This window comes from Eurosta solidaginis, chromosome 3 (assembly GCF_040869045.1).
Source record: "Eurosta solidaginis isolate ZX-2024a chromosome 3, ASM4086904v1, whole genome shotgun sequence".
NCBI lineage: Eukaryota > Metazoa > Arthropoda > Insecta > Diptera > Tephritidae > Eurosta > Eurosta solidaginis.
The window spans coordinates 284205179-284224849 of record NC_090321.1 but is presented as its reverse complement, the minus strand read 5'-3'; the positions used below and the strand labels follow the sequence as shown (position 1 = coordinate 284224849).

General features: G+C 37.5%; 1 protein-coding gene across 4 annotated transcripts in view; it reads left to right on the top strand.

The window, feature by feature from the left end:
- Window positions 1–17110, top strand: part of Atg7 (Autophagy-related 7) — a 43399-nt gene extending 26289 nt beyond the window's left edge. For 3 of the 4 annotated variants that reach the window (XM_067776834.1, XM_067776833.1, XM_067776832.1), the window contains 3 exons: window positions 348–626; window positions 706–822; window positions 13643–17110. In XM_067776834.1, coding sequence (XP_067632935.1) covers window positions 348–626; window positions 706–822; window positions 13643–13696 — 450 coding nt within the window. In that variant the 3' untranslated portion in view covers window positions 13697–17110. The remainder of the gene's footprint in view (window positions 1–347; window positions 627–705; window positions 823–13642) is intronic. The other variant, XR_010951392.1, reaches the window with a different exon arrangement.
- The last annotated feature ends 2561 nt before the right edge of the window (window positions 17111–19671 follow it).

Genomic DNA, 19671 nt, shown 5'->3' with positions numbered 1-19671 from the left:
TATAATGAAGTTCATCATCTGTTGTCTTTATTTATTTTAGGTTGTTAAATATATAATGTGAGTGCATTTGCACGGGAAAAGCTCTCTACAGCTTTTTCGTATCAATTGGAAGATAATTAGTTAAGCTCAATTTGTAGCTTTAAACGTCGTTGTTTATACATATGCAATATATATGTAATAGTGACCCAACAGGAAAAATTTAATATCAAAATTGTATTTTTACTTTCGCCAAAAGCGGTGCTGTAAATGTCTCCACGTATTTTGATTTTGTTTAAAACTTTCTTCTTACGAAAAAAAAATATATATATATTTTAATACTTTACGTTTACGTTTATTCATTATTTCAGTCCCTCAAAGATCGTACTCTGGACCAACAATGCACCGTTACACGACCAGGAGCATCATGTATTGCAGCAAGTTATGCAGTCGAATTGCTTGTTTCGCTGCTGCAACATCCATTGCGGACACAAGCGCCAGCCTATTACTGTATCACCGGCCAACCGAACACCAAAGTACCAGAAGGTCTGCTAGGCATAATTCCGCACTCGATACGTGGACAACTTTGCAATTATGAAAATATTTTGCCAGCAACACAAAAATTTTCACAATGTATTGCATGTTCGGAGGTGAGTGTTTTGGTATATATTTTTACATTAATATATGTCTTTACAAAAAGTTATTTAAACTTTGTTGTTTTCTTTTCAGAAAATCATTGCAGAATATCGCGAAAAGGGTAACGCATTTTTGTTCAAAGCTTTTGAAACTGCCAAATATTTGGAAGATTTGACTGGAATATCTGATTTTAAAGAATTGGATAGCAGGGTAAGATCGATTTTTTTCCTACAAGGCGGATGCAACTTTTTCCAATACTTACATCCAAAGTGTTTAATGATTATTGAGGAAGTTTGACCATCCTTGAATAAAAAATAAGTAGTTTTAAAATGTGTTTTTGAGCATCAAAAAACTTAACGGAGAATAACAGCATAAAAATTAAAAAAACCATGAAATTACTAAAAATTTTCCAACTATGTACCAATGCATGATTCAATTACCGAATGTTTATTCTCAAACAATGGCAGAGATCGGACACTCCAAAATTTATAAATCAGGACAAGTTGCTTTTACGAAGTACTGAAAATGGGGAATATTTCAAATTGTAGTATAAAACTATCGTTAGTAGTAAATAAGTATCATTTCAGAATTTGTTTAAAGAACGCCAAACTTCACGATTTTATTCAGAAATACACTATCTCAAAATTTTTTTCAAAAACTCCCTAACTGACTATAAATTCAATAAATTTTGATATAAGATAGGTCGTTTATGAAAAAAACATTCTGACGTTCTTCAACCTAAAGATATGGGGCGCTTTTGAGACAAATCCTGAAATGGGGAATTGTTGGAAAATATTTTGAGATAAAGTGATTTCGAACCGGCAGCGGAAGTTATATGGTTGGTACGCAACGATTCCCGAAGCAGCTATAGCTCACCCTTATTTTATGTGGTATCACAACGGACCTGCATGCTGTCCAAGTGAGCTTCCCCTACCAGGGCAACTACCACCAACCTAACCTAAATAAATACGAATGTACCGAACATACGTAATGAATAAGTTTATACACTTTGGCCGGGTTTTTCAGTGCGAGTTTTAACTCCAGTTAAAGTTGACTAGAGTTTCGTTATGGCATTTCTAATATATCTAATGCTATTTTTAAATGAGTCGATTTTCTTTTCCAGTTTTTGAGGTTTAACCATGGATTTAAATTTCAATTTAGGTTTCGTATGTTCGTAAGTTTCGTTTTCTTACAAATTTCCTTTGTTCAGAACCACGAATAGGTCCAGGTTTATTTAATTAATTTACCCTAGGAACGAAAAAAATATTACTAAAGAATTACGCAGTTCAGCACGTGTCGAGCAAATTGTAAATTGTTTCCCTCCTATTTCTACTACTAAGATTTTTCTTACATTTCCGAAGAAACAACACAGTTAATGGATGTCAATTCGATTTGGGAGCAAGATGTCAAATATATGGAACTACCAATTTTTTGGTAGGCAATGTCTGTTTACATCAGTGCGGTGTACAATCTTATGAGAAATTACACACCCCGCACTTCGGTATCAGTAATCCGCAGCGAAAATTAAAAATTTTGAATTTGTTAAAATACTTTCATAAAAACCAGAAAAGAACTCCGAGCCGATCCAAAATCGGCGCCCGATCTATAGTTTTCTGTACAAAATTCTTTTCTTCGTATGGATGCGTATGTCAACAAAAAAAAAATGTCGAATTGCTTTTTCCCATAGCCCCTGACAGAAGTAAACTTAGTACCAGCCTTCGACTGGTTGTTATTGGGTTCAAAACGTGTCTTTTACACATCTTTGGACGTGTTTAAATGCCGAATACGGTTGTTAAGTGATAGTATTCTAGTTTTTTCTTATATTCTATACAGAAAATGGCGCAGTTTAAAGAACTAATAATACTAATTACAAAGTAGTTTGATATTTTGTTTTGAATTTTAAACTGAAATTTTTTCGAGCTATTCGGGAGAAACGTTTGTAAGCCAAAGGTACCCTATTATGTATACACATGAGTTGAGTGCTGTCAACTCTCATGGAACTGATCTGGATCGTTCCATTGTGACTTGATCGTAATCCAGAGCTGGATAGCTCATTGGAACTCAACTTACATATTTTCCCAAATTTGCCATAATCGATAGAAACGTGAATGTGTTGCCGCTAAATGAATTCCGTTGTCAAAATATGTACTACCACTCATTTGACTTTGTATAAAAATTCTGAAAATGCTACTTGCGGAAGCAAATTGATATCCCAGTCTCTTGTGAGAGGACTAACGGTTGTCACCAAATTTTATGAAAGAGCACCCCATTCCAAAAATCTAAGGTTTAAACAATCTGAAATTTCACGTTTTTTTCTTTTTTCAGTTTAATATAGAAAACATTAGGACAATTCTCCCTGTCTAGGAAGCGTAGTAAACTCAGAAAATATTCTACGTTTTCTAGACCAAATATACAACTCATAGAACGCACCAAGAACAAGAAACGTCCTTTCGATCAGATCATGCATTAAGCGACAAAACTTAGTTAATAAATATATTGTGGCGAATGTAAGCAATTTCGATGCGTCACTTCGCGGTTAGTAAATAAATAAGCCATATACACACATACATAGAAGGCAATGAAGAATACTTCACACACATAACCAGCAGCAAACAGTGGAGAGAATATTTCACACACATAGACGGCAATAAAGCATATACATAAGCTACAGATATACATGTATATAGATAAATAACCAAGCATGTGATACAACTGTTCTAGAAGGCATGTTCGTGAAACGTCTAGACCTTAGGAGAAATGGGCGAACGAGGTAACCGAGAGTATAAAAGCACCGCAAGTTGAGGTATCAGGAATCAGGCTGATTTTAACACGCTTTAGTGAAGTACGCGATAATTGTAACTGTGAAGGACTACTCCGAAAGTAGTCTAAATAAAGAAGTATGGCAAAATGGTCTTTATTTAAAACTCTACTGTGGCAGTAGTACTTCACAATTACAATTATCGCGTACTATACTAATAGCGTGTTTAAATCAAACTGATTAACTCTTCCTCAGCTTGCGCTGCTTTTATACTCTCTGTTGCCTGTTCCCCTACTTCTCCTAGGGTCTAGAATTTTTACGACAGCCTTCTAGAAGAGCTGCTTATTTATTTCTCTTTTATGTATCTGGTATTTACATTTCTCTTCTAATTATATGCGTGTGGATGTGTGAGTAATAACTTCTGCTCTGAGGTGATGACTACATGTGTGTGTGTCAAATAATCTCTTCGCTGTTAGCTTTGCTGTTTGCATGTATGTGTGGCTGCTTGCTTTGATGTTTACATGCACATATGTGTGGTTGCTTACTTTGCTGTTGTGCATTTATTTACTAGCAACACAGTGATGCATCGAAATTGCCAACATTCGCCAAATTGCTCTTCACCTAAGTCTAATCGTCCCGATTTAAACGTTGCCAGCTTTTCCAAATGAACAGCTTTAATTTTTGCCCCTCTTACCGTTTACAACTCAACTTAGTTGGGTTGTAATTAAAACAACTCAACTTTAAGACAACTCAACTCCTGTTTGGTATTACGAATTGCAGCTTATTTCAGTTGAAGTTGAATTGGTGTTGCCAACCTAGGAAAGTGATGATTTGACAGGTAAATGAACAGCTGATCAATTTGTGGCGGAAATTTAAACATTTGCAAAAGTGATTTTGTTATTTCAAAATCTTATATGATATGAAATCTATTTTACAATGGTGAAAATGTTGGTGATGGACATGTCGCGAATACGGAAAACATTCGCGTGATCATTCCTATCCCTTGGAACTACCAAGCACCAAGTAAGGAAATGTTTAAGTGACAAATGATGAGCTTCAAATGAAGTTATTTTGCAGATTTGAAAGGAAGCATTTTGCTCATTACTAAACACAATTAAGGACCATCTCCGCAAACGCGTTCGAAGTGGACTAAAACCCAAACAGCAAAAATTGATTTTACTCTAAAACGGGATTCCCAGGAGTAGTGATTAGTATCAATGGGAATCACGTTCGCATAATTTCACCTATTTTGGCTGCATCCGAACTGCGGCCAGCCTCGTCCAACTTCGGAATGTCGCTCCATAAAGTCAAAAAGTTATTCAATGTAATCCTTCTTTTAAACGTTGTTTTTGTTTTTTCTATAAATGTGTACAAAATTGTTGATTATTGTTTGATTAAAATAGGTTTAACTACCGGCTTTCAATGTTTTTTTTTTTTCGGTAACGTTTATGAGACCATGCACCATCTAACTCTTATCAAAGGTGGTATCAAAAGATTCGAAAGCGGAAATAAAAAATTTTATCCAAGGTTCGAATCGAGCTCAAGGCCAGAACAATAATTTTCTACTTACTATTCCAAAAACAAAATACAATTTTTCAAATTTAGAAAAATTAAAAAATAACAATAATTATCATTAGAAAAAAATTATTGTTCTGGCCTTGAGCTCGATTCGAACCTTGAATGATTTATCAATAGGCCGATAAAAACAAAAACAATTGTTAATAAACCATGAGCACTTGGTAATGTCAAACAAAGTAATTGACAATAAACAAAAATCCAGCATTATCAGTGATTTGCACCCGATGGCGCAACACTGAATAAATATAATTGGTAAAAAGGAATAGAAGTAGCAAATTTGCCAGTCAAACAAACCACCGCTGTATAGCTAAATGGTTAGCGCAGCATGCCTAAAGCGTACTGATGATGAAGGCTTAGCACCCTTCGAAATGGATCTATCTGCGCAGCTATGGCAGGTTGTCTGAAAAATTTTCTACTTACTATTCCAAAAACAAAATACAATTTTTCAAATTTAGAAAAATTAAAAAATAACAATAATTATCATTAGAAAAAAATTATTGTTCTGGCCTTGAGCTCGATTCGAACCTTGAATGATTTATCAATAGGCCGATAAAAACAAAAACAATTAAAAAATTTTATTTCTGTCGAAAAATATTCACAAAAACCCACAAAAGGGCCCGAGAGGGTCCGAATATGAGGCCTTTTCCACAGTTTTTTTTTTTTGGACAGAACATTTCTCTGCGTTGGCGGCCTTTGGCCGCGATTTGTAAAAATAACCCTGGGTGGGTCCAATGCCTTTCTGCATTAGTGTGTACAAAAAATCTGGCAAAATACAACAACCAAATGAAATTAGATTTTATTAGAAATTAAATTCAACATTTTTGTTTTCGGATTCTTAAATCGCAGGTCGAAACGTGTCTTTTGATACCAACTTTGAAAATTTTTGTTAAAAATTAGGTGATGAACCGTCTTATAAAAGGTTACATTTTTTTCAAAACAACTGCAAAATTGTATGAGACAACTGCTAGTAATCAGTTGTAAGATTTTGACGTCTTTGACAACTACACTAACACAAGGTTGTAAACGGTAATGCCACAAAAATTTGTTAGACTAGACCAAAGAGGATAAACTAGACAACTCAACCGACATTTTTTTTGACAGGTTGAGTTGTAATCTGTAATACCAAATTGCGAAATTTCAACCCAACCAGAATTGAGTTGTAAACGGTAATAGGGACATTTATTTCGTGGTTTGTTAATGGTTTGTATGCGGGAAACAACATCGTTTATCCGTTTCACAACCTTGTATGGGCCTTCCCAGTTACACTGAAAGTTCGGGGACAAATTTTTCTTTCGTTGTGGGTTGTATAACAGCACCCAATCTCCTTCCAGAAACCTTCCGAATTAATTGCTTTACCTGGCTTTCATCTTGTCACTTATAATCCTGGTTCGTTGATTGTGTATTTCTCTCATTTCTTCCTCCAAGACACCAGAGAATTTCCTGGTAATTCTTTCCGCATCGGCATTTATCCCAAACTTAAAATCAGCTGGCAGTCGAAGGTTATTGCCAAAAATTACCTTTGCGGGAGTTTGGCCCGTGGTTCATGCACTGCCGATCGGTAAGCCGTCAAGAATAGGGATATGTGTGTATTTCACTCTTTACGGAACTTGTCCACTACTTTCCTTAAGTGCTCCTCCAAGGTTCTATTGAATCGTTCCACCATACCAGGGGACTGAGGATGCAATGCAGTTGTCCATGTTTTTCGAATGCCCAATACCTTACACATTTCTTGGAATACAGCGCGACCCATAAAAAAAATCGCCGATAGGTAGCGCATGGATCGAAATATTTCAAAAAATCGTATTTGTGGCCCGATCTGGTCCATATTTGGAACACATAATACATACATGAATAAAAAGCAACCCAAGAAAAAAATCGCCGCTGGGTGACGCAAGGATCGAGATATTCAAAAAATCGTATTTGTGGTCCGATTTGGTCCATATTTGAATAGAAAGCGGCCTATGATGTCCGATTTGGCTCATATTTGGAACAAATATTACATACAGTTCGGTAGAAGTGACATCAAAATATTTTGAAGTTCGAGGAGGGGCAAGCATACTTGGCGCCGAGTCGAGTAAAGTCTTTGGAAGGATTATGTATTGAGGACTTTAATTGTAACAAATTGTCAGGACAGAGTCCTTGTAATAATGAGTCACTAAATGAACTAAATAGAATGAGAAATAATAGCCAATTAAATAAAGACTAAAAACTTGAAAATAAAATAATTGAACAAAAAAACTAAGTTAAACGGATTAATTGAAACAATACTTACATGAAGTAATAATAATACTAAAAGCTAGAAAATAATTAGGTAGGGTAGGTCCTAGGTACTAGTCATCACACTTCTCATCAATCTAGGGCGTTGATCGGACAATTAAGTAAAAGCGTTGGAATAAAGCTCATTGCCAGGAGCCACTTTTCAAGTCGAGAGTGGAAAACAATTTCGTATCAGATAGCGAGTCCAGAGTGTCGTCAATTCTTGGCAATGCGTAACTATCATTTTTGGTGACGGCGTTTAACTTCCGGTCCACGCCAAACCTCATTCATCCATCCTTCTTTTTCACTAGTACTACCGGTGAGCTCCATGGACTAGCTGATGATTCGATTACGCCGCTGGTGCTCATTTCTTGTATGATTTGACTCACAAGTTCCCGCTTGGCTAATGGAACACTACGAGGAGCTTGACGGATTAACCTCGCACAAAAGTGTCAATTTGATGTTTCACAACGTTGGTGCGGCCTGGTTGGAACCACCCTGGTCAAATATTGTTGCGTACTTCGGGAGAAGTTGTTTTCCTTACTCCGATAGCCTTTATCTAGCCCTTCCGTCCATGCAGTGATTTCATCTGAGAGCAATCTTGCTAGTGGAAATGTTTTCCTAGAGCTGTTCACAATTAATTACTACTTCAGCCGCTTGGCATCTTCTCAATATAGTAACTTTGGTCAGTTTGAATGGTGACTTGAACTCATTGAGTACTCTTACCGGAATACGTCCATCTTGTTTTGCCATAGCCAGGGTTTTTCTTACAAGTAAATTCAGTGTTGATTTGTTTGCTGCTTCGACAACCCACAATTCCTTTCTAGTAGCCGAAATTAAAAGTGGCACATCCATGTTCTTACATCTCATCGTGTTGCATTGCATGTCGATCTTGATGCTATGGTCGATTAAGAAGTCCACTCCAATTATGGTTTAATAAACAATGTTTCTATTTTTATGTTAAAATATACAGCCTCCCTGAGGAAGATGGAAAATACCCATCGAAACGCGTAGGAGAAAAAGAAAAAACTTGTGTTTTGTCTTGAAATTATCGGCCGAAAAGCTCCAATAACCACAAACAATAGCCGTGTTTTTCTTACACTTATTTACTTTTACGCTTCCGCGTAAAAAACGCTTATCCCCACTTAGATAATGCTTAGGAGACCCATGTAGCGGCAACCAGCTACAGCACATGTTGTACCGAAAAGCGCATACACAAACCTCTGGTGGCCATAGTGTATAACATATAGCTGAATCGGTTGCGATGAATAGTGGACACACACCATTTGTAGAGGTGATACATAGAATTAGTGTAGAGGTGAAACGTAGACACATATTTCAGTTGCATCTGAGTATAATGCGTATTGAAATTTAGTAGTACTAATTTAATGCGCAGCAATTTCAGAGGAGTAGATAAAATTTGACGCTTAGCAGTCCATATAAAGTTTAAGCGTAACCTGTATACGACCTCTCAAAGCATTCACCTCGGCCTAGATTTTTTCCGACATACTGCATTGATATACGCGCCTCTTGTGCTTTTAGTAGTAATGTTATACGCGTCTCTTGTTCCTTCAGTTGAAAAGCCATATATGTTTTTGTTCTTCCAGCTGTGATGAAATTTGTGTTTCCTGAACTTCAATAGGAGGGTGGAGCCGTGTGTGGAAGTCCACGAAAGTGGGGAAAGCTACTGACCGCCATTCACCTGGGAATGGCCAGAGCGATTCTTTTGCATGCGGTTCAAGCAGCTCACTACTACCGGTCGCTTGCGGCCAAGTATCCTCTGGGTAGCCGCTAAACATCCGTTTAGCGGTGAGCTAATGTGAGAAGGCGACATCCTGGCTAGGCGACTCTGACATAATCGGTCTAAGGGCTAGCCGGGGGAGATCTCATCGGCAGCGTCTGTACACATCTAGGTGCGCCTGCAAGCGGGCGTCTGCCTTGGACAAGCGGCTCGCTATATAAACGTGCAAGTATTATTTACACCCCCGCTGAGCGGGTTGTGCGCTGGGCTTGGGACCCGCCACGTAAAACCATACTCCAATGAAATATAATAACAAGCCTCGGATAAATACACTCTCTGTTGATGACGACATTGGCAAACGTTTGAAGGACAATGAATTGAGGGCATGCACCTGGAACGTCCGCTCCCTGAATGGGATTGGTGCAGATGCCCGGCTGCTTGATGTCCTCGTCAAAGCAAAATCTGACATCACCGCCATCCAAGAAATGCGTCGGACGAAGCAAGGAAGAAAGAAGATTAAAAATTGTGACATCTATTGGAGTGGCCATACGAATAAGCGCAGTTTCGCCGTCGGATTCGTGGTGGGAGAGAGACTTTGTCGCCAAGTGCTGGCGTTCACGCCTGTGGACGAGCGTCTCGCCGCTATCCGAATAAAAGCAAAATTTTTTAATATATCTTTCATCTGCGCCCATGCATCGACAGAGGAGAAAGACACTTTTTATGAACAATTAGAACGCACATACGAGCGCTGCCCCCGTCATGATATAAAAGTCGTGCTTGGCGACTTTAACGCCAGGGTGGGCAAAGAAGGTGTTTTTGGCCCTACAGTCGGAAAGTTCAGCCTACACAATGAAACTTCTCCTAACGGACTGAGGCTGATTGACTTTGCCGGTGCTCGAAACATCGTCATATCCCGCACGAGGTTCATGCATGAAAAGATACATCAAGCTACATGGCTGTCTCCTGATCGAAATACTCGCAATCGGGTCCATCACGTTGTGATAGACAGACGGCATGCCTCCAGTGTTTTAGATGTGCGCACGATTCGAGGACCTAACATCGAATCGGACCATTATCTCGTTGCAGCCAAAATACGCACCCGCCTCAACGCGGCTAAAACCAAGGAACAAAAAACACAAGGAAAGCTAGACGTCGAAAAGCTTCAATCACAACAGACTGCCAATTATTTCGCAACTCGACTCTCACACCTGCTCTCTGAGAGCACAACTCATCCTGAAGGAATACAGGAGCAGTGGGAGCATATCTCCAAAGCACTTCGTACTGCCGCCGAGGAAAAAATTGGTTACTGGCGGACACGAAAAAACAACTGGTACGATGAAGAATGCCGCGTTGCAGCCGAAAGAAAAGACGCTGCCTACAGGGCTACGCTAAAAGCGATCGCGACAAGAGGAGTGTGTGAACGCTATCGTGAGTTGAAAAGGGAAGCGAGACACCTTTTCAGGCAGAAAAAAGCAGAAGCAGAAAGGCGTGAGCTTGAGCTGCTAGCCACCAGGAATAACGACCGAAAACTCTACCAAAAAATACGGCGACAGACGGAAGGTTTTAAGACCGGGGCAAACTCCTGTAGGAATGAAAACAGCGACCTTGTAACTGATGTCCAGAGAGTGCTTAGATTATGGAGGGTATACTTCTCTGCTCTCCTAAATGGAGGCATCAATTCACCGCGCAGAGATGAAGAACCCGATCCCGCAATCGATGATGATGGAATATATGTCCCCCTGCCCGATTAAGACGAATTAGGATAGCAATAACCAGATTGAAAAACAACAAGCCCGTGGGCGCTGATGGATTTCCTGCCGAGCTATTCAAGTACGGCGGCGAGGAGTTGGTAAGGCGCATGCAGCAGCTTCTTAGCAAAATATGGGCGAACGAGTGCATGCCCAACGGTTGGAATCTAAGTGTTCTTTGCCCAGTCCACAAGAAGGGGGATACTGCAAAATTCACCAACTATCGTGGAATCAGCCTTCTTAATATCGCATATAAGGCCCACCGTGAACCGGATGCTTGGACCTTATCAGTGCGGCTTCAGGCCTGGTTAATCTACCATCGACCAGATTTTCAGAATGCGCCAAATCTTGGAAAAAACCCGTGAAAAGAGAATCGACACACATCATCTCTTCGTCGACTTTAAAGCCGCCTTCGACAGCACGAAAAGGGGCTGCCTATATGCCGCTATGTCTGAATTTGGTTTCCCCGCAAATTATACAGCTGTGCAAAATGACAGCAACACCTGTGCAAAATGAGCAACACCATCAGCTCAGTCAGATTTGGGAAGGACCTCTCCGAGGTCTAAACGAGGTTTCAGACAGGGTGACCCCCTATCGTGCGATTTCTTTAATTTTATGCTGGAGAAAATTATACCAGCTGCAGAACTTAACCGCACTGGAACAATATACTATAAAAGCGTGCAATTACTGGCATATGCTGATGACATTGATATCATCGGCCTAAACACCCGCGCTGTTAGTTCTGCTTACTCCAAACTGGAAAAAGAAGCGGTAAAGATGGGTTTGATGGTGTATGAGGATAAAACGAAGTACCTGCTGGCATCCAGCAAAGAGTCAGCGCATACCCGTCTTGGCAACCACGCTACTGTTGGCAGCCATAATTTCGAAATAGTAAAAGACTTCGTTTATTTGGGAACCAGCATCAACACTAGCAACAACATCAGCACTGAAAAGTAAAGTCCTCTCTCGGCGAACGAAAATCATACTCTACAAGTCACTTATCGTACCCGTCCTGCTATATGGGGCAGAAGCATGGACCATGACAACAGCAGATGAAGCGGCTTTGGGAGTGTTCTAGAGAAAAGTTCTTCGAAAGATTTATGGACCTCTACGCGTTGGCGATGGCGAGTACCGAAGAAGATTTAATGATGAGCTGTACAAGCTATACGCAGACATCAACATAGTCCAGCGAATTAAAACGCAGCGGCTGCGCTGGCTAGGCCATGTTATGCGGATGAAAGATGATGCTCCGGCCAAGAAAGTGTTTCTATCGGAACCCGCCTATGGAAGCAGAGGTAGAGGGCGGCCCCCACTCCGTTGGAAGGACCAGGTGGAAAACGATTTAAACTCCCTTGGTGTGACCAATTGGCGCCGGTTGGCGGAGCGAAGGAGCGACCGGCGCGCCTTGTTGGACGGCCATAACCGTTTAGATGGTTAAGCGCCAATTAAGTAAGTAAGTAAGTAACTTCAATCTTGGGTATTATGCGTGTCTCCTGGAACTCCAGTTGAGATGTCATGTCGGTTGATATTTGTGACTTGCTAGTATTGCGTTAGTGTCCACACTTGCCCATGGATTCGGAGTCTCTATCTTCTCCTCCATTTTAGTCCCTTACTCGTCCACCTCGGGATGACAAGTGTGTTCATCAACGGCGATTCTTTCCGATTCCATAGCTTCCCGTAGTCTTGACTGTAGCTCGGATTTATTGCCGGTTGTATTCAATCCACGGTTCTCCAATTCCTTTTTTAGTTGCTGGATCTTCAAATCACTCATCTTAGCCATGGCCTTGTTGATCTCTTAAAGTCTTATTTCACAATTCCCCAACTGTCACATCGGATTTTGGGAATTTCTGATTATCATGCACCTTCGCATGACTATTGAATAAATAACTTCAATATTCAGTATGGCAAAATGGTGTTTATTTACAACTCTATTTTGGCAGTAGTACTTCACAATTACAATTATGGCGTACTTCACTAAAAGCGTGTTTAAATCGAACTAATTGACTCTGCCACAGCTTGCGCTCTTTTTATAATCTCTGTTGCTTTGTTCGCCTACTTGTCCTAGGGTCTAGATTTTTCACGAACAGCTGCTTATTTTCTCTTTTATGTACTCGTATCTGATATTTACATTTCTCTTATTATATGCGTGGGTATGTGTGAGTAATAACTTCTGCTCTTAGGTGGTGACTACATGTGTGTATGTGAATGTGATCTCTTTGCTGTTAGATTCACTGTCTGTATGCATGTGTGGTTGCTTACTTTGCTGTTGTTTTGCATTTATTTACTAGCAGCACAGTGACGCATCGAATTTGCTAACATTCGCCACAATATCATATGTATTTTTAAGGTTTAAAAAATTGTTGTTAACACGCTTATATTAGCTTCACTTGTATGTATATTTGTTAAATTAAATTCAGTTTCAACATTCTTGTCACATTTATAAATTTTCTGTTCTATTTTGACAGTAACATGAAAAACTTTGTAGAAAGAGAAAATACTCCTGTTTTATAAATAATCATAATTTTTCATAAAATTTAAAAAATACGATAAATTTAGAAAATTAATCAATAACCCAAGTCGGAAAAACTTACTTCCTAGCACTAGACTTGTTGCAAAATAATTATAGAAATCTCAAAATCCAGTCTACTCCATTGACAGCACACGTACATTTTTCTCACTATATCTCGACGGTAAATTTAAGACTGTTTTTGAAAAATTAAGTCGGAAACGCCCCTAATGCCGGGGTTTCAGTGCGATCTTTAACTCCAGTTAAGCGGCTGAAGTGGCAGGGTTAAACTCTGGTCAATTCAACTTGAGTTAAAACTCGCACTGTAAAACCGGGCATAATTCTCTTATATCTACGGAAGTAAATGTAATTTAACGTTTAAGCTCTGTTAGACACTGAACAACAAGATTAACGTATTCTTCTTTTTAAATTTTTTTTTTCAGATTATTGACTTTTATGACTCAGATTTGGAAGTGTCCGATTCGGAAGATATGTAATCTTTGCAATTCCGATTGTAGCATATACGTTAGACCGTATCAAAATAAAATTTCGCCGTATACACCGGAATATGAAGTGTTTTGAAGGGCAGAAATTGGTTTTTAGATTTTCAATAAATCTTCTTGAAGGAGTGCTCAGGCTTTCAAATCAAAGCTTTCTCGTCGTAAGAACAATGTACGTATATAAAGTAAAACATGCTAATCATAGAGATGTCTAAGATTTAGAATAACTGTTATAAAAGATTCGTTTCCGTTTTTGTTCCAAGCTTTCTTTCGGTCCACGGAGTTTTTCTTTGATGAAGTCTAACAAGCACATATACATACATACATATAAATATTATGAATAATATAAATATTATTATGACTATATAAATATTATAACTACAGCTATAGTTTTAGAAATGCAATTTTAGGAAAACCCATAATATTTAAGATACTTTCATATAGACACCAAACTAGAATTTTAAAAAAGTTGCGATAAACGAAAAATATTTACACCGTATCGTACGTTCTATTGTAAACAGAAGTAATCTAAAATTATAATTTTTTTGGGTAAACGCAAACGAAGTTTTATTTTTTCACACAGTTTCATTATAAAAAAATGAGATTCAAAGAGAGCTATTATGTCCGCTTCCGGACAACAATGAGTTTTCCGCAGCAGAGGAATATGGTTTTTTTTTCATAGCGGAAATAGTAGCCGTAAACACAGCAGTAGAAACCCTGGAAGAAAATAGTCCAAGCTGCAATCTTTTAACTTTTATATTGTAAGTCAAGCAGCAATTAAGGCAATAATCTCGCATAGCACAGCATCTAAATTCGTGTTAGAGTGTAAGCAGTCCCTGGAGAGAATCGGGACAGGGAGAAGCATACATCTATATTGGGTCCCAGGGCATATGGGAATAGATGGGAATGAAAAAGCGGATGAACTAGCTAAAAAGGGCGCATCCCTTGAAGCTTGCTTTGTAGACGGCCCAATTAGACTGGGCGAAATTAAGCGAAGGCGAGAGGTGCACATGATCGACCAAGCAGGAAAGGCGTGGATTCAAGCGCGGGGCTGTAAAGTGTCGAAGATTATGTGTAGGTCTTACAACCTTAGACTAACAAAGTTGCTTCTATCATTAAAAAGAGAGCCTAACCTAACCTAGGAATATGGTTTGACTCCAGCCTTAACTGGACCGAGCACACAAAATATAATAAAATTATATAATAAATAATTCAGCATATAAACTACGAAATACAGCAAATAGTAGAACTACATTATTCAGGGAAAAGTGCGAATTTTATCGCAACTTTGGTGTGAAATTATTCAATAAACTTCCTCTAAGTGTCAAAACGTCTCGTAATGAGATACTTTTAAAAAATTTGTAGGAATACTGTGACATACTTCCAAGCTATGATTTTAACATTAAGTTCAAAAAGAAATTGCTCTGACAAATGCTATTCACAGGTTTATTTCTTTCTTTTTCTTTAGTTTATTTTACACAAAAGCTTTGTAATGAACACTTTATTCTTATTATTACTTTTATTAATATTTATTTATTATTATTTTTCATATGCACAACAAACAACTTAAATAGACTTATTTACATTCAATTATTTAAACTTTATTTTCTGTTTTTTTTCATTAAAACAATATCACCACTGAAATCACTCAATTATATGCATAAAATTTTTAAGTTCAACAAGATACATTCTCCCACAAAAATTTTCTTTTTTCTTGGGAATAAACAAATGAGAGGTTCCATGAGAAAGTGAACCTTGATGAGGAGAAAAATTTTCTTGTAAAGCTGGAGGCAGTGTGGATACCAGTCAAACCAAATTTATGAAGAAGTTAATCTTTAAATAAATTTGCAATACATTTTATTACTCTTGAAGTAAAGTGCTGATTGAACTATTTTAATTAGGTTGAAATGGCTTATTTTGACAAAGCTGTCAAGCGATTTCTGATTTACCACACGAGTGATGAATAAGAAAAATTACTACCGTAGCTCATCTTTAATTAATGAATCTGATTCATAAACCAAATTATATAAACCCAGTACTCTTAAAATTCGATTTATAGGGCATTATCCATGACAAAAAAATCGGAAGTTGTTATTCTAAATTTTGCAAGTCGCTCTTTTATTTCATACTTGCTATACAATGTTAGAAACTCGTTTCAAATATATCCAACAATTCAGTTTTGACTTCTTCGATGTTGTAAGGGAATTATTCAACAATGAAGTATGTCCCACCCGTGACAACTAGGCAGAAACAGTTGTTAGAAATGAGTAGGAATTGCTAATACGTCTTATAATCCTAATAGGGATATGGACTAATTACGTCCTGTAGATAATTTTATCAAATTACGAAATCTATGAAGTAGATTTTTTCATGGCGTTTGAATCTGAATTTTCCGAAAATCAAATTTATTTAGCCCGATAACCTCCGAAGAGATCTAAGGATTTAGCTTTTCATGGCAGAAATACACCCGGAGCGCTTGCCAAACACTGCCGAGGGGCGACCCCGCTAAGAAAAATTTTCTTCTAATTGAAAAACCTTATTTCTAAAATTTTGGTGTTGCTTTGCTCGGGGTGTGAACCCAGGGCATACGGTATGGTAGGCGGAGCACGCTACCATCACACCATGGTGGCCGCCGTGGACAACTTTATTTACAATAAACAATGTTACTAACTGCATTTATTTCGAATACGTCCCAGCCGTGATACAAATATTTTTGATTATAGCAATAAAATCATTCAAGAAAAATACATTTTTTACAGCATTTGATTCCCCAAATATTCGTATATCTTAAGTATTCAAACAAAACAAGCTACTTTCATACATTCGCAGAGCTTTTATAATACAGTAGAATCGCGAAAAAGTTAACTCTCGAGAAAGTTAATTACTCGGCTAAGTTGACCGACCTTGAGCGTCCACGTAGCGCTCTAAAAAGTTAACTATTGGTTCAACAAGGATGAAATAATGCGTACAATTGTCCCACCCGTGACGATGGAAACTCCCAATGTATGTATATGTTAAGCTTTGTGGGTATACACAATCAATAAAGACAAAAAAACTGCTAAGCGCCAATTAAGTAAGTAATATGTGATCACCAGCCAGCTAATTAGGGATATCATAAATCATAAACTCTCGAAATATGAAAATTTTAATTTGCATCTGTTTACAATAAACGTGCGATATATAAAAATTGTGTAATGAAAGTAATTATTAAGGTTAAATGTTTAAAATATGTATATATCGGTACGTTCGTGTGCATGTGAACGGGTAATCTTATTAAAATTGTATTTAGCGCGAAAAAATAACTAAAAAGAAAATGTATCTGCAAACTTTTTTCATTTTTTTTGGAAATTATGTTTACAAATAAAATTTCGGTGGGGAAATTTTAGATACATGGTTCAAGTATCCAACAAATTTCACATTGTTTTACCGTTGAATTTGGTTTTTAGCTTGTTACTTAATGAGCAAATTATAATCGCAGAAATTGATTGGCATCAAAATTCCTAAAAAGCAATATGTAAAGTTTACTAACGTTTTGCTATTGTCGCCTCCATCGCTACACCACTTTGTTTCAGGCACCCGGAAAAAACAATTTAAAAATCAAAGAGTTCACAAAAATTCCTTAGCTACCTTGTTTTTTTATTCCTTCACATTCATTAGCTGAAAAAATGCATGTTCATTTCTGAAAACAGACGAAGCCTGTAGGTACCTGGAATACGCATGTGAATGTAAGTAAACGGGAGTTAAGGTCTAAAAATAAAAAAAAAATATACACGATTGCCCCGTACCAACCGCGGAATGCTCCTTTAGCAGTTATTGAAAAGAGCGGGTGGAACATTATCACCCTCGCTGGGTGCTTTTAAGCTGCATCCGTTTAAGATGACGTGAACTAAAATATAAGCTCTCTCTGAACATTGGTTACCAGGTCGCCCATTTGGTTCGGACAGACATTTGACCCGGGCTTGAAGCCTTCCGTCTTTCGCCGAATTTCGGGTTACATTTTAGATTTTTCCTCTACTCTGCGCCGTATTTTTCGATCGGGTGACAGTGATGTAGCTTTATGGATCTTTTAATGTTTACACTTTGAGCTTGATATGAAAACATCCGTTAATGAATATCTGAAATTGCTGTGTAAATGTATTTTTATGAACAATGTGTGCACTTTTTTCATCGCCAAATACATGTGAAAAAGCGGAGGATGCTACAGATCTCGATCTCGAATTTGTATGCGTATTTGTATTTTTCATTTTTTGATGTCGATGCAAATATTTTCGAGCGGCTTTAGTAGGCCACGCCCGTTTTTTCAAAATAGTTGAATACAGTTTTTAAGACAACCTTGCGAAGTTGACCATATAAAATTTTAGCATTGTAGCTTTATAAATGACGGAAAAATCCCGTTAAGTATTGGATTATCACAGAATTATATTTCATTTTGAAATAATATTTATTTTTTACAGGAGTTTAGTCGCGGTGTAATTTTATTACAATATGATAGACCGATCAATGAGCAATGCTGACTTCTTTTTTTTTCGGTTGAGACTACCGATTTTTTCTGTTAACTTAAGTAGGATTTAAAAAAACTCGCTAGGCGCTACCACCGATCAAGAAAGACGGGCTTACCGCCTTTATCAAACTTGCAGCAAATCGCACTAGTTCCAGACTAGCGGATTTTTAGACGATACTAGTTATAATTCTTTCCCCTCGTAGTGCTTTCAATTCTCGAAAGAATAAAAACTAAAAAAAAAAAACATTTTGAAGGGTACATACATATGTGTATGTTTTTTCAACGTCTGTCGTCTATACTATCGTTTCCTGACGTAGATTATTATCAGCTTCAGGATTCAAACGTATTTGAAATGCACTATATATTTTATATTGAAATCACTTTTTAGTATATTTGTGCAGTGCTTGCGAGTAGGGGTATACGCTTCAATTAGAATGTGTAACATACATATACATAGAATTCGTTTTAGAGGTATGGTTCCTTCGGCAAAGTTTCCCTTTTTTTTGCCTCCCCACAAATCGACCCGGCCTAATATATATATATGTAATATTGTCTTAATATCTTCGAAACGATCATAAAACACATTCTGCAAAGTTGTCCGCGATGGTAGCTTATACAGCGAAGCGAGGGTATATACAAAGTTACGACACCCTTTGTCATCCACTATGGGGAAAGGTCGAACGTCTGCGGTGGCTAAACCCCAGTAGGGTGCTGGCAAAAGCCTTTTACGTGATGATGGATCTTCATATAAAAATTAATCTTATTTGGCGAGCTATGTGAATCTAAATTTGCAGTTGTATGCGATCATTCTAGATGGTGAAACAAATTGGACGTATTACCACTAGTTGTATAACATGTTTTGCAATAGTATTACTGATTTTGTCAAAATGGCTGTGCCGAATACTTCCTACCTTTCATGAATGGGGCTGAACAATAATCTTAACCCGTTCGTAATCTCCAAATAATCGGATGTATAAAATAAGAAATATATAGTGAACAGATGTACATACCTAAACGATTTTTAAGATAAATATAAAATAAAGAATGGCAAAAAACCCTCTTATCTGAACGGTCGGTTGTATGGGATATATATTATATATAGCTCCGATAGAAATAATTTTTACAGGAAATCTTCTATGATATATTAGAATATATATCACCAAGTTTCACGTTTTTATATTGGAAACTAAGGGAGAAATGGCCAAAAATCTTTCTACCTGAACGATCGGTTGTATGAGATAGGTATATACTATATACACATAGCCCCGATCAAAGTGATTTTTTCAGGAAATCTTCTATGATATATTAGAATAAATATCACCAAATTTAACGTTTTTATATTGGAAATTAAGGGAGAAATGGCTAAAAATCTTTATATCTGAACGATCGGTTGTATGGGATATATATTATATATAGCTCCGATCGAAATGATTTTTTTCATGAAATCTTCTATGATATATTAGAATAAATA